The following is a 16,076-nucleotide window of genomic DNA, read 5'->3' on the forward strand; positions in this document are numbered from 1 at the left end:
TTCAATAATGAGCTGCTTGTCTGCATTGTGCTTTCCCAAACCTTCACCTGCTATGTATCACTGTCCCTTTAAAGCCAACCCCCCCCCACCCAAGCCCACTGCTTCTACTCAATAAAGAACGTTTATTTCTCGAATCCATTTACTTTATTTAACAAACATAAGTAATGAGGGAGAACAGGGGGAAAAAAAGGTAATTGTGGGGGAAAAGGGGTTGTAAAGTTGGAATGGGAGAAACATTTTCAGCTGTGTAACATAACACCGCATTCCAGACCATCAAAGATCTGTGAATGGGCACCTTCTGTTCCTTGTACCCTCCCCCTGAGTTAAGTGAAAGGGATAATGGACGTTTCACCCATGCCTCATGGAACGCTTGGAGGAGGGTGACTCTGAACCAGGTGATGCTGGCTGGCTGTCCACCAGGGTCTTCAGAGGGACTTTACCTGCCTGCTTTTGTTCCTGCAGTTCAACCAGACACCTCAACATGTCTGCTTTGTCCCTCAGAATCCAAAGCATCTCATCCTCTGCTGCACATTCTTCCTTATTGGAGACTTTCCTGTTCTCCATGTCTGAACTTCTCAGACAGTGAAATCCTCCATGCTCTCAGCTCTGTGTCAGCTGTCTAGGAGGTGTTCATTATCTCAGTGAACATGTCCTCCTGCGTTCTCTTTCTCCTCCTCCTAATCAGTGAAAGTCTGCTTTCAGGTATTGATGACATGCTGAAGGACACATTTCCAGCTGTCAGTCATGGGAAAAAATAAAGGAGCCATTGTACATGAATAAAATGTTTCCATAGCAAGGCCGTTTTCATAAAAAACCCCAAACCCTTATTACACTAGGTGCAAGCCATAACATAATCAGAATCTGTAACTGTTCACTGTGCCATTTTGCTGTTCCAGCCATGGTGAATGTGCCCCCCCACCCCGGTCATGGGTGACCGCACTTTTAATGAAGTTTATGGCAGGCTCATGTTGGGAAAAGAGATAGCTAGTCGAACAATGGCCCTTCCCCATAGCACCACGGGAAGCCGTTTTCACTCCCAAATTGTGGACGCTCTCATGTGGGGCCCCAGTCCCCTATCAGCTACTTTAAACTACTTGCCAACCAATGCCGAGCACAGTAAAGGCAGATTAATGGCTGCATGGTTTGGCGATCCGGAATGTGTGTTTCGGGGGGGTCTACATGCCCTCTTTTATTTTTTTCTTGTAGGAGCACTTTTAATGAGAACTTCCCCCATTTCCCCTAGGTGACCCTATGTGATGTCCATCTCCTGGGGATAACAGTGATGGAAAGGAAGGAGACGCTGCAAGCGTCTGGGTATAGACCTGGTCCTTATGCTGTTATGTTGTGTACCGCAATGATGCCAGCAGAATTAATTCAGGAGTTGCATGGGAAAGTGTGCTACCATGGTGGAAGAAATAAGACTGCCCTGCCCAGAAACCTTCTACAAAGGATCGCAGAGTACATCCATGAAAGTTTCCTAGAGATATCAATGGAGGATTCCCGGGCTATCCCAGTCCACGTAAACAGTCTTTTCCGAGGGCCAGTCTCTGCATAACTGGAGCAGCCTCTTGTAAGCAGAGAACCACAGCACCTCACTTTTTCTTCACAGTAAACATTCAATACCGCCAAATGTGTGCGCCCGCTAAAGTTTAACTGGACTTTGATTGTAACTGTATACTCACCAGAGGTGCCTTCCCCAGCATCACGGTTGGCCACTGTGATGTCCTGCAACCCACAGGGCTCCAGGGTTAAAAATATTTCCTGGCTCTCAGGGAGAATGGATCCACTGCTCGCCTGTCTCCCATTCTCCTCCTCCTCTTCTGCATCCACCATATCATCCTTCTTGTTGTCCCTAGACTCTCACACCTGTGAGGTGTCCACGTTGCTTGTGGGGGTGCTGGTAGGATCACCCCGGAGAATCGCATGCAGCTTGTTGTAGAACTGGCATGTGTGGGGTTCAGCACCAGAACGACTGCTTGCCTTCCTTGCCTTCTGGTACGTTTGGTGAAATTCTTTTATTTTCACATGGCACTGCTTTGTGTCCCTCGTGTAGCCCTTCTCCCCCATTCCACGAGTGCTCTTTGCATAGATGTCAGCGTTTCTTCTGCTGGATCGGAGCGCTGTCTGCACAGACTCTTCTTCCCACACAGCGATGAGATCCACCATCTCCTGTGCAGACCAGGCTTGAGCGTGTTTGGAGCATGTAGTCTCCATGATCAGCTGTGCTCAAGCTGGCATGCTCCCAGTGCTGATCAAACGGGAAATGGGAAATCAAAAATTCCCAGGGCTTTATCAGGGGAGGGGCTGTTTCCTGTGTACCTGGCTACAGTGCAGCAGAGTTGAGAATGATCTCCAGAGCGATCACAGATGAGCATTGTGGGACACCACCCTGAAGGCCAATTAAGTCAAATTACACAATGCTGTGTCTGCACTACCTCACAGTTGACCCATTAAAATGGAATTAAGTGCTACACCTCTTGCAGAGGTGGATTACAGAAGTTGACATTAGAGGCAACTTAGGTTGGAGTAAAGGACCTGGTAGTGTAGACACATACATTAACAAGTTGACTTAAGGCGGCTTTCTTTGACCTAACTTTTTAGTGTAGACCAGGCCTTAGAAAATGTTTCCTGAGCTGCACCTGCACATACAAGGTTCAGCATTGACATGTTTTTATATGATGGCTTGTTTTGGCCTGTTCTACAGGACTCTCTCTGTAAGAAGTAGCAGTGAGTGGAACCTTTTGTGTGCTTTGCTGAGCTCTTTTCCTTGGTGATGGAACAGTGTGGAACATTTGTTTTTATGTGGCTATTGAAGCTGATAGTAAATATTATCCATTCCATGGCAAGTTTTTCATAAAGAGTACCAGACTATAGTCCTCCTAAGACAAATACAACTTTATGGCCCTGAGTCAGCAAAGTATCTAAGCTTGTGTGACTTTAAACCCATGGGAGTTCCATTTATTTCAATAGGACTAACTAGGGGTTAAAGTTAAGCATTTGCGTAGGTATTTTGCTGTAAAATGGAACATGTATCACAGAAGATTACTATAATATTCTTAAATTATTTTGCTTATGGAATCCTAAAGTGGAAACAGAATGGCCATCATTTGACTAAGGTAAAAAAGCAAAGTGATTCTGTATTTATTGATCTTGATAGGAAAAAGCACCTCCCTTGTGATTACAGCTGGGTTTTTAAAAAATAATTTGTTTGAAAATTTTCCTTTTAAAAAAAATCAATGACATTGTTCAAAAATAGAGAAATATTGACCCAGGTCATCTTATGACTCTTCCCCCCTCCCCCCCCCCCGCGCCCCGCACTCTCAAACAGCACAACTCACCTACATTTCCCGCAATCCTCCCTGCCATAGTGCACATACAGAGCTAAAAACACCCATCTCATATCAGCCATGGGACCCTCCTTTGGTTCACCAAGCTGTTCACAGTGAAATACAGAAGCATCTTTCCCCAAATCCCTGTACGGTATCCTTCCCTGTCTGCTGTTCCGTGCTTGAATCAGAGAACATTAGTCAAGATTTTCAAAGCTGATTGAGACAGATACCTCTGTAATTTGAATGGAAGTTGTGAGGCTACTTGCCCTACTCTGCTTTGAAAATCTTAGCCATCAGTTTTACTCACCCTCTGTGTAATGACTAGAAATCTAATAGTTTCTATTCCCTTTATCCTCCTCATAAGGCTCAAAGACTCCACAGTCTACATAGAGATGTGTTATAATAAACGTACTTCTATAATGGTTTCAATCCAAGAATCTCAAAGCACTTTCCCACTATAAATTTAGCCCCTGAGGTGGGAAGTTATAACCACCCTCATTTTAAAGATAGAGAAGCTGAAGCTAGGAAAGGCTAAATGACATGTCCCAGGTGGAGGACATTGTCTGTGAAAGAGCTGGGAACTCTAGAGAGTTTTTCCTTTCCTTATGCACCTTAACCCCATCCACTCAACTCAAAACTGTCCCTAGAGCCATAGTAGCACAGTATGGACAAAGTGAGGGGATGCTGGGTCAAGTGAAACTTGTTAGTAGAACCTCAGCTTAGAGTTACCAGGCTTGCAAAGATCTGTAGCCATTTTAAATGAGCACAAAATTCTAATAAAATTTAAAATTAATCAGTAGTGGGGATCTTCAAGTCTTTCCCTCCTGGAAATTAGAATAAATTTATTCTATCATACTACTTGTTGCTTTTAATTTCCAGAATTTAGTTTGTCATGTAAGCAGCTGAGATTAATTTTGATAAATATTTTACTGTCTTTTTAAACTCTGGACACTAAAAGTTCATGCTTGGGTGATTGTGCATTTACATAGAGTTAAGGGAGACTTTGTCACAAGAGCCATGGTTCATATACATTTATTGTGTGTTTTATGCAGCAGAACCATTTTATTGTAGCCAGGATCCACATAATTTTACTACCTATTACATATTTTATTTCAGTGTAAAAAGTTAGGAGGGAAGGTTTAATGGAAGTAAGTGCAAATCCATTTCTGAACTGTATTAAAATACTTATCTATATTGGGATAACCAACATTTAAAAACATTTTGTATAATAAAAGATTAATAATTTCTTTAATAACATAATACATTATAGTTGATATGCTCCACCTTCAGTTTTGATTTTCAGAGTATGTGTTGGCTCTGACACAGAAAGATTCAGATACACTTGCAATTTCTGTTACAGGAAAACCTTGCCCCTGTTGTGTACCATCAAGAGAGGCTAAAGGTGAATTGGGGCATTTAATGTCATGTGCCTTGCCTGATTCACTGAGATTTAATGAGAGTTAATACATTTTTGTCCACACTTTTTAACAGTTCTGCTGCCTATCAATCTGCAGTTTTTGGTCTCCATGATACAAATATTGTAACCTACTGAACTAAGGTAACAGTGCATGGCTGCATACAATAGAGATAGAACACTCCAACTTCTGCGCTGCTGCAAAACACATGGCTTTAGCACTTGAGCTAAAGCAGAAATCTCAATTAACTGTCAGTACTACAAAGATTTATATTCTCTTTTCAGTTCAACCTCTAGAAAATTAGACTTTTACAAATGGATGAATACTTGAGTTGATCTGACCTCAGAGTCCTCGCCAGATTCCAACTTGGATAATTATGTTCTGTCTACATAAAACTCTTCTTTTAATTTCAATTGCATATTGGAAAGGAAGGATACTGTAGTGGCTCGATACAAAACTGAGGGTCAGGGCATCTGGGTTATACTGACAGCTATGCCACAGACATTTTCTAAAATTTTTCATAGATATGTTGAAAGTAGAAGATAATGGACAAATGAGCAGAGATATTTAGATTGATATTTAATGCATTTAAAGAAACTTGACTTTTGAAAAAGAAATATATTTAAAAAAAAAAGGAATCCTAATGTTCATTAAATTGATATTACCAAGATACTGATTTGCACCAAACAGAAGACAGACTCTGTGGAAGCTTTCCCACACTTGTGTGGGAAGGCTGACAGACACACTTGACTGCCTTTGAGTGCTAGGTGAACCTCATGTTACTTGAGAAGTTGATATGTTTTCTCATTTGCTTGACTGTAGGGCCAGGTCTACACTACCACTTTGGTATAACTTACATCGCTCAGGGGTGTGAATAAACCACTCTCTGGAGTGACATAAGTTGCAGAACCTAAGCGCCTGAGTGGACAGGGCTATGTCGGTGGGAGATCTGCTCCTGCCATCATAGCTATTGCCTCCTGAGGAGGTGGATTTATTATGCCAATGGGAGAGCTCTTTCCTGTTGGCATAAAGTGTTTTCACCAGATGTGCTACAGCGGCACAGCTGCACCAATGTAGTGCTTCTAGTGTAGACTAGTCCTAAGAGGCAAAAGTGGAAAAAAATAAATAACATTGTGGACTAAGTCCTGCTTGTCTCAATCAGGTACTTTAATTCTATTGATTTCAATCAGATTAGGCACCTGAATAATAAAATTAGGATGGCCCATGTACAGCTGTGTTTCAGAGGGTGCCAAGTCTTAATATCCAAATGCAGGTGAGCTGATACTCTGGGAAAATATATGAAGCAGTTAAGCAGATAAGAAAACAATGGATTTATAAAGGATGTTAATTTTCAAATATAGCTTTTTAGGAAGCCTCTTAAATTAAGGGTAAAAATGTTGACATGCTCTTTATTGCTACATTCCCAGTCTAATGAGCTATACCTGTGTATTAAAATCTCACTACCTAATGCTGTATTTGCTCACACAAGTTGAATTGACCGTTTTTGTATAAATTTGATACAAACTAGTTCATGTGAGAAAGAAATACCTCAAATAATTCCAAATTGATGAATGTTTTTTGTCAGGTCATTGGCCAAATAGGAAGAAAAAAAATGGAAGGAGGTTTCAAAATATATTACAGCTTCCTCTCTTTTATCTGCAAGGACTTATTACACTATCTTAAATACGTGTTCGAAAATTTAGTTTAGTGAAGACGCTTGGGTTTCCTTTTTAAAGGAAAGGTAGAATCAAACATCAGCAAATTGAATTGTTAGGAGCCATCAGAAATGTGGAACCCCTGTTTTCCTGAAAACAATTTCCTGTTGCCTGTGTTTAGAGACTTTTGAATATCTTTCAGGACAGAGGCCTTCTGAATTTTCCAACGTGCTTCTCATTGGATGATCCAGTCACGTCTTCAGCAAAACATGCAGAGAGGGAAGATAGGGATTTGTTTGTACAGTTGTCCTATCTGAAATAGGAAAGGCTAAGCACAGAGGAACTGGATTCTTTTCACCAACATAGCTCTGTGAAAACCGTTTTAAATATAGCAAGTGTATCTGCAATCTTGCAAGTTCTTCCGTCACTAATTCATTAGTGTAAATCAACGTAATGTTCATAACCAGCCCTGGCTCAAAATATTTGAAATCTTTTGTCTAACCATGCTGGCCACACGTAGGGTGACCAGACAGCAAATGTGAAAAATCAGGACAGGGGGTGGGGGGTAATAGGAGCCTATATAAGAAAAAGACCCAAAAATCGTGACTGTCCCTATAAAATCAGGACATCTGGTCACCCTAGCCACACATCCTAACTTACCATTCTTTGTAACTTCTTCTTATAATATTTTTGCACAATCTGTTTTCTGTTACCCCAGCTGTAAGAATCTTTCCATTGTCTGTTTATTGCTAACAGTGTTCTGCCTATGTTCAGAGATTGTATGTATGAAACTACAGTATGCACAATATTTCCTTCTTCTTTTAAATCTAACTCTACAATATTCTTTTAAAAAAATCCTTGAAAACCTTCATAAATATGTGAGATCCTTTCTGGGATATGTTAAATTGCAGATGTAATAATATTCAGTATTGGCATCTTTTTACACTGTTCAGAACTTTTTGAACTTTTTAAAAAATAAAGCAGTTGTACTCATTTGGCCACAAAACGATAAAATAAGATTGTGGAGGAGTACTTTTCTTCCTGAGACATAGAGGTGATGTGAAGCAGCCTCATTTATACATGACCCTCATTCTCAGGTCATGTCTACACTAGAGAATATTATGAAAAAATTCTTACCCGTGCTATGATCACTTTTAGTAGGAGATTGGTTTTGTCTTAATGAAAGGACTGGTTTCTAATGCCTTTTTCTGGTGGGTGTTCTACAGTTCAGAAGGAATTGTATAAACCAGTGGTTCTCAACCAGGGGTACATAGAGATCTTCTGGGGGTACATCAACTTATCTAGATGTTTTAGTTTTACAATAAGCTATATTAAAGCACTAGTGAAGTCAGTACAAACTAAAATTTCATACTAGCAATGACTTGTGTATACTGCTCTGTATATTATACACTGAAATTTAAGTATAATATTTATATTCCAATCAATTTATTTTATGATTATATGGTAAAATTGAGAAAGTAAGCAATTTGTCAGTAATAGTGTGCTGTTACACTTTTTTTTTATTTTCATGTCTGTATCCTGGAGATGGCAGGAACTGTCTAACATGATCCTTAAACTCGGGAGTAATTTTTTGAACTGGGAAAACATTTCACACTCCCTCTTTTGTAATGAAATACCTATGCTTGATAAATTTCAGTTATTCCTGAATTTTAGCCATTTTTAGATGATTTAGGCAATGGATGACACTTTTGTGGTTACTTTTGTGCACCCAGTGCATTGACAGCAATGCACATAGTGTTGTGCTGCTGTATACCATACAGTTAACCTCAGTCAAAAATGGAACCAGAAAAACCAGACTTTCGAGATGGTTTATCTCCATCCTTCCACTGGGTCCCCTGAAGGCAGCTGAATAACTAGCTAAAGTCTTAACATCTCTCTCACTCACACACCACCATTCCTCCCACCCCCGCCCCCCATTTCCATCCTTACAAATAAAACTCCAGAGCTTTTTAGAAATCCATTTAAATGTTATGCAAAAACTTTATTAAAATAATGATGTGGGCTGATGTGACGATTTCTAAAGCAAATGATTTGTTTTTCTTTCATCTGATGGCCTGCTGGGCAAGGGCAAACCTGTACTAAAGTTAATCACCCCCACCAAGGTGTGTTCAGATGGATGGGGAAGATAGAAAATATTAATTTGACCTGAGAACAAGTGGATGTTTTCTGTCTCTTAGCTTTTCAAAATGGGTTAGTTCACCTTCTAATGTAAAGACAAAATAGCTGTTATGCTTAAACAGAGCACACAATTTTTTTTTTTATAGGGGAAAAGGCAACACGCCGCAGTTATTCAGAATACAGAAATTAGCATATGCTTTTTAGTTACATACATATATACTATGCACACAGTTTTGCTAGTTGATGTTTATAGTTACCAGTTTAGAGTCTGGATTAATTTAGTGGCTAGCCAGATTGGTTGCAGCGGGGAGCTGGGTGTGATATATGGAATTTTTGTTTAATTCCTAAAGCTTGTAACATTGATGTAAAAACTTTTTCCGCAAAGGCCCCTCCCCACCCCCCGACCATTATCGGGATCTGTTATTGGTGCTGTTAGTTTTAGTGGGAAATACTTTTACCCATGTTGAAAAGGAATTAATTATTACTAACAAGCACTGAAATTCTTTTTTACTTTTTGGCAATTTGTTAATAAAATTAATCTGAACCCTCTGCCAGGGCCCAAGCCTCCACAGTTGCATCATGGGTTGCCAGTGAGGGGGTTGTGCTTTATTTTGTGCACACCAAATGCAATTCCTTACCTATGTTATAACATCATCCTCTATGTTTTTCTATTTTGCCATTTGTTTTAAGCTATTAAAGGTTCCTATAAAATGTATACTGTATATAGCCAAAGCATAACCAATTATATAGCACAGTACCCACGTACAACAAAGCTGTTGCCACTCATTAATTATGTGTATTACATTAGCAACTAGGAATCCCAGTCTGGGCTCCATTGTGGTGGGCAAAGTAAAGGAGGTTTCAGAGTAGCAGCCGTATTAGTCTGTATCCACAAAAAGAACAGGAGTACTTGTGGCACCTTAGAGACTAACAAATTTATCTGAGCATAAGCTTTCATGAGCTACAGCTCACTTCATCGAATGCATGCAGTGGAAAATACAGTGGGGAGATTTTATATACACAGGGAACATGAAATAATAGGTGTTACCATACACACTGTAACGAGAGTGATCAGGTAAGGTGAGCCTGTTTCAGTGAGTTTGAGGTAGGTGACAGGTGGGCAAAACAGACAAGCTGGATGTGGGAGTATGAGATAACAAAATGAATAGAGTAGAGCAAAACAGGAGAAACCACAGCTTCCTACTTGCTTAACCAGTGAAAGTCCAAATGGTGATTCTCTCATCAGTTCTCTGCCCAGCCAGTCATCCCAATGCCATTCAATAAATATCTCTGATTCCACCTGCTCCTGCACTTTCACCTGCTGCTCTCCTTCTAGGAAACAAGCCTCAGGGTATGTCTATACTGGCAGAGTTACAGCGCCATTCAGAGAGCGCTGAAGGGAAACCGCTGTTGTGGATCAATACGCTGCTCACTCTGATTAACACATCACAAGTGGCAGTGGAGTTGTTCCTTAAACTACAAAGGCAAGAGGAGTGCAACATTGATCTCACCACACGTAGTAGCTCTGACATGAGATTGCTTGTGGCATTCATGGAGGTGCTGATCACAATGGACCGCCGCTTTTGGAGTTGGGAAACCAGCACTGAGTGGTGGGATGCACGTCTGGGATGACAACCAGAGGCTGCGGAACTTTCAGATGAGGAAAGCCACACTCATGGGACTGCGTGATGAGCTGGCCCCAGCCCTGCAGCGTAAGGACACGAGAATGAGAGCTGCCCTGTCGTTGGAGAAACGTGTGGCGATTGCACTGTGGAAGCTGGTTACTCCAGACTGCTACCAATCGGTCGCTAACCAGTTTGGAGTGGGAAAGTCGACCATTGAACTCGTGTTGATGGAAGTGTGCAGGGCCACTAATTGCATCCTGCTCCAAAAGACCCTGACTCTGGGCAACGTGCTTGACGTTGTGGATGGCTTTGTACAAATGGGCTTCCCTAACTGCGGAGGGGTAATAGATGGCATGCATATTCCAATTCTGGTACCAGACCACCTAGCCACCAAGTACATTAATCAGAAGGGGTATTTCTCTATGGTTCTCCAGGCGCTTGTGGATCACTGTGGGCGTTTCACAGACATTAACGCAGGCTGGTCTGGAAAGGTGCATCATGCACGCATCTTTTGGAACACTGGCCTGTTCAGGAAGCTGCAAGCAGGGGCTTTCTTTTCAGACCAGAAGATCACCGTAGGGGAAGTCAAAATGCCCATTGCGATCCTGGGAGACCCTGGCTACCCCTTAATGCTGTGGCTTATGAAGCCATACACGGGGCACTTTGACAGCAGCAAGGAGCTGTTCAACAATAGGCTGAGCAAGTGCAGAATGACTGTTGAGTGTGCTTTTGGCCATTTAAAGGCCCGCTGGTGCTGCCTACATGGGAGGCTGTACCTGTCCGATAACAATATTCCTATGCCTATAGCCACATGCTGTACACTCCATAATATTTGTGAAGGGAAGGGTGAAAGCTTCATTCAGAGCTGGACTGTTGAGGCTCAGTGCCTGGAGGCTGAATTTGAACAGGCAGAGACCAGGGCTATTAGAGGGGCACAGTGTGGGGCCATAAGGATCAGGGATGCCTTGAAGCAGAAATTTGAAGCTGAAAGCCACTAATATTTGTTGCTATGCTCGGGAGTGCAGTGCTTGTAATGCTAGGAGATGATTGTGATTGGTGCAGATGATTATTTCTGAAGTTTTAAAAAATTGCCTGTTGCTTTGCAGAGCTGTGTTTGCTTTCAATTAATAGGATAAAGATTGCTTTCAAACCAACACAATTATTTGATTAAAAAACAACCACCAGAGGAGAGAGACAAACAAAAAACACATCAGCACTATGGGGGAAGGGAGAAGGGAGGATCCCAGGAGGAGGTGGGATCCCGAGACGGTTAAAGATTTGTATATGTCCAAGTATCATATGCAGCCTTCTCCTTTGGAGTATTTACTGCGGCGTGTACTGTACTTCAGCAGGGCTAAACTGCAGAGAGACGGGTGTTGAGTACTGGGAGTCCACAGGGCTGGACTGTGATAGGGGAGGAGTGGAATGCCATGGGTATAGACTGGAGCCAGGAGGTTGATAAGAGTGTGTTGGCGGTGTCTGGGGGCGCATGGGAAAGAGTCTTGCAACAGCGGCTGCAGGGGAGGGCGGGTGCAGAGCTGCTCAGTTTGCAGTGCTAGTATCACTTGGAGCGTGTCCGCTCTATAATGTTTAAGAGCCGCTCCGTGGCTTCATTCTGGCACACTGTGTTTTCCTTTCGTTCCCTCTTTTTCACTGTCCCACCACTCCTTCAGTTCTTGTTTTTTGGCCATGGAGTGCATCATGACATCACACAGAAAGTCCTCTTTAGTTCTTTGTGGCCACTTTCTAATTCTGCACAGCTGTTCAGCTGGCGATAACCAAGAGGGAGTCTGGGCTCCCAAGATTATATCTGTGAAGCCAAAATGCAACATTTTACAGAAGCAGTATTATTTGCAACACACAGACCACTGATTCAGTGATTTAAAACACAGCCACTAGTCACATATCTGTCACTAACTGACTGACCCAGGCAAGCACACATGAGCCACATGGGGCTGGGAAAATCAAAGTTCCAGGACCATACTGTACACGGGGCCCGTGACTCTTGGAGCCAGCACTGTGGGGGGCCCGAAGATCAACACTGCTATGTTTATCCCCACAGCATGAGCCTGAGTCAATCGGTCCAGGCTCTGAGACTCGCTGCTGTGGGGTTGTTTTTTGTTTTGTTTTGCTGGGTGGACATACGCTTAGTTTTGGTCTGCATTTCAAACTTGCCCATAGAGAATGTTTATTTACCTGAAGGCCGGGAGAACTGAATGAACAAAAAGTAAATTTGTCTTCTCCGTAGACAAGGATGTTGAGGTCTAATAAACAGAGTAGGTGAATTTGCGCAAATAGTTGCTAACTTGTGCATGTGTTTGAGAGAGGAGTTTAATTTCAAGCCTGTCTAACGTTTCACAAAAATATTTTGCTGCAATAGTTTTAGGGTATTTATGCTTTTTATTTTGTAGTTAGAATGATTATCTGAATTATTGTTGGACAGAGATAGTGATAATTAATACCTCCTATTTATAGTGCAGCTTTCACCCCAAAAAGCTTTCATAGACTGTATGCTCACAGGGATCGTTTCACCTACTAATGAAATGTAGTCACCTCTTGGGTGGAAACATGTTAACTATTTTATAGCAGCAAAGCTACACTGCAGTGTTTTTTGAAGGAGTAATAAATAACTACTTATCTATTTGGGGGGGAGGGATAGTTCAGTGGTTTGAGCGTTGGCCTGCTAAACCCAGGGTTGTGAGTTCAATCCTTGAGGGGGCCATTTAGGGATCTGGGGCAAAAATTGGGGATTGGTCCTGCTTTGAGCAGGGGGTTGGACTAGATGACCTCCTGAGGTCCCTTCCAACCCTGATATTCTATTATTCTATTTTAAATTCAGCAGTATTCAGGTATACAGAGTGACCTGAACTGAATTGCTCACTTTTAATAAAGTGCTGCAAACAGACTTGTGAGTTTTTAGTTCTAGAAGACTTCTCTACTTCAATACGCAATGCAAGTTTCCTAAGAGGAAAGAGCGAGAAGTATTTTACAAAGTGTGTATTTTTTCTCCTTTAGGTCACAGAACTTTGTGGGGCAAAACGTGTGGGTTATTTTGGTCCGGCTCAGTTTTATGTTGCTTTGAAACTAATTGCTGCAGCGCAGTCTGGCCTTCCAGTACGGATAGAGAGCATTAAGAGTGGTAAGTAGCTCACTTTGCTTAGTGTGCTATGAACTTGTTCTTTAATTTCTTTAACATTCGTTGTACATTATGTGCTTCAGTTAGTTTTTCTTCCAACCTGTTTGTAAAGCAAAATCCTATTTATGATATATAATAATATTTTAGGGGGAGGAAGGGAAGAGGTGAAGGTAGTTTTATAATCCATCAGTTATGGGTAGAAATTTACAATGAAATTCTTAGGTTCTATGTGCAAAGTTGTTACATGGATAGAAAAGTACAAATTGCTTCTGCATCCATAAAAGCATTATAGAAATAACAGGACAGTTGACAGTCATCATTGTGGGTCCATTTTTGCCACCCTCACTCATGCTGTGTGGTACTTTAGACTTAAAAGTTCTGCTCAGGCTGATCTCTGCAACTACATGGAGTCTATTGAAGTTGGGGCTCCTTGGGAAGTCAGAGGTCTGTCTGTGCAGAACACCTTGCCAGAATGGGGCCGTTCTTTGCAAGTAGACCTGTTGAAATGAATGGGTACAGGTAGCAAAAATCACTCCCTTTGTCAGTAAATGTTACATCAGGAGTTCTCAAACTTAACTGCACTATAACCCCTTTCTGACAACAAAAATTACTCCAGGACCAGGGACCAAAACCTGAGCCGGCCTGCGCCCCACCACCCTGGGTGGGGTGAGGTGGGGTGGTGGGAGGGGAAGGAAAGCCAAAGCCCAAGATCTTCAGCCCCAGTCAGGGGGCCCTGCCACCCAGGGCTGAAGCCGTGGGGTTTTGGTTTTGGCTTTGGCCCTGGGTGGTGCGGCTCGGGCTTTAGCTTTTGCCCCAGACTCCAGCAAGTCTAATGCCAGCCCTGGCTACCCCATTAATATAGGGTGGCGACCCACTTTGGGGTCCCGACCCACAGTTTGAGAACCACGGTGTAAGAGTGTCCATTGGAGATTATTTCAAACATATTTTCTGTTCAGATTCCATTGTAACTTGATGTTAAGTACACCCTGTCTGCAAAAAAAATATTTTTTAAAAGAAACTTTTTAAAAATCCCAAGTGGATAGGCTGGAAGAACATTTTTACTGGTGAGATCCTAAAAAATGGAAATAATTAGATCCATGGTGCCACCTGCACTGCCAGCCCAGAAGCAAAGGATTTAAACTTTAAAGTGGGCGCCTCAAATTTTGATCCTCTTCTGGGCCTGTTATGTCTGTTTGACATAGAAACTATGTAGTGACAATCCAGTTTAGCACAGCTTTTGCTGAACTCCCACTAACCAGGGATCCATCCAAAGGCATCTGATGTAATGAAGTGATTTTAGTACTAAAATGTAAACTGCTTCAGGTAGAATAGGAATTCCAAGCTCTCACTTCCATAGCTATCTTGTGCCATTTTGTCATTCTTGATCCTTCTCTTTGACTGAAATATTATTCTTGAAATCCTTGAAAAGAACTCACTTGGGTGTCAATCAGAATCAAGGCATTATTAATTAGGATAGGTTTTCAGTTGAACTAGAGTTATCAAGGTATTTATATTGATCTTGCAGAAATAAGCTTTAGCCTAGGAAACATACAACATGGCAGTGCCATATTTGAAAACCTTACTGTGTGTGTTTTGTAGCAGGATCACAGATTTTGATGCCTTTTTTACTTCCAATTCAAACTTTAATTTTTTAAAACTATCCCCGTGTGTGGGTGTGTGTTTTAATTTGCCATTATACCTTCAAAACTGTGTTTGATAGAGATTCCAGTTCCAAGCCTTTGTGATCTTCCACCAGTAAATCCAGACCACTGCATTTGTTGAGACTGCTGTTGTGTCCATGCATATTGGACCCTATTCTTCCTGCTATCTTTGCTATTGCATCATTGTGAGCCAGCAGGGGAGTGAAAATTAAATGGTCAAGAATCTTATCTAAAGAACTTCTAAGACTAGGCTCCTAAATATGTTGTTTGATCATCAAGCCTGAGAGCTGGGATTTTCACATTACTTCTGCCTTTGTTTTGAAGGTTACATTTAAAAAAAGAACAAACAAAAAAAATTCCAAACCAACAAGTAAACCATAAATCTGTCAAGGGGACATTATTAAATAGAAATTTTGGGGTGACTTTCGGTCAGATTCCTGCTCTGTCTATCCTAAACATCTTTTTCGGACAAAAGACGTTAATTTGAGGAGAAATTGGCTACTTCAGCAATCTGAATCAAGTGAGATTCAATGTGTATGTTTCACAAATACTGCATAGATTTGAATGAACAATGGTCTTTGGATTGATATCCCACTTACTTGCTGAAATGTTTCCAGGTTTCAAAAGCACTAACTACATTGTCCTCAGAAACACAGTAGAGCTGTTGGAATGGATGAGTGATGTACAGCAAAAGTAGATTGATTTCATAGCAACAGCTGTATGTATAAGTGATTGTAAAGATGCTATTGTGTTTTACTTGATTCCAGGAGCCTTTATTCTGTTTGTTTTGTTGTATTGATCTTATAACTTACTATGTGGAGAAGTGGAAGTTTGCAACAATAGGATGATAAATTTCCTTAGAACAGTATTTGATTATTGGATGATGCATGAGGTTATAAGTGTCACTCTTCAGTTCCTCTGAGCTATGGTAAATGGTAGCATTTCTGATACCACAGTCTTACTAGGCTTTGAATCAGTCTGTTTAACTTGGTGCTTTTTTTTTCTGTTCTAGTGACAGCATGGAGCATACAGTGATCTTGCCCTAATAAATTGATTGCTCCCATAATTTCTTCTGGAAACTACTTGTAGACAACAATGAACAACATATGTAATGGT

At 41.4% G+C, this 16,076-nt stretch overlaps 1 protein-coding gene across 9 annotated transcripts in view; it reads left to right on the top strand.

Annotated features, from left to right (window-relative positions):
* The window catches only part of REPS2 (RALBP1 associated Eps domain containing 2), a 143,575-nt gene that overhangs the window by 25,167 nt on the left and 102,332 nt on the right, over positions 1 to 16,076 (top strand). For all 9 annotated transcript variants that reach the window (XM_048861947.2, XM_048861921.2, XM_048861928.2 and 6 more), the window contains one exon: positions 13,179 to 13,302. In XM_048861947.2, the coding sequence (XP_048717904.2) occupies positions 13,179 to 13,302 (124 nt within the window). The remainder of the gene's footprint in view (positions 1 to 13,178; positions 13,303 to 16,076) is intronic.

Source organism: Caretta caretta, chromosome 1 (assembly GCF_965140235.1).
Source record: "Caretta caretta isolate rCarCar2 chromosome 1, rCarCar1.hap1, whole genome shotgun sequence".
NCBI lineage: Eukaryota > Metazoa > Chordata > Testudines > Cheloniidae > Caretta > Caretta caretta.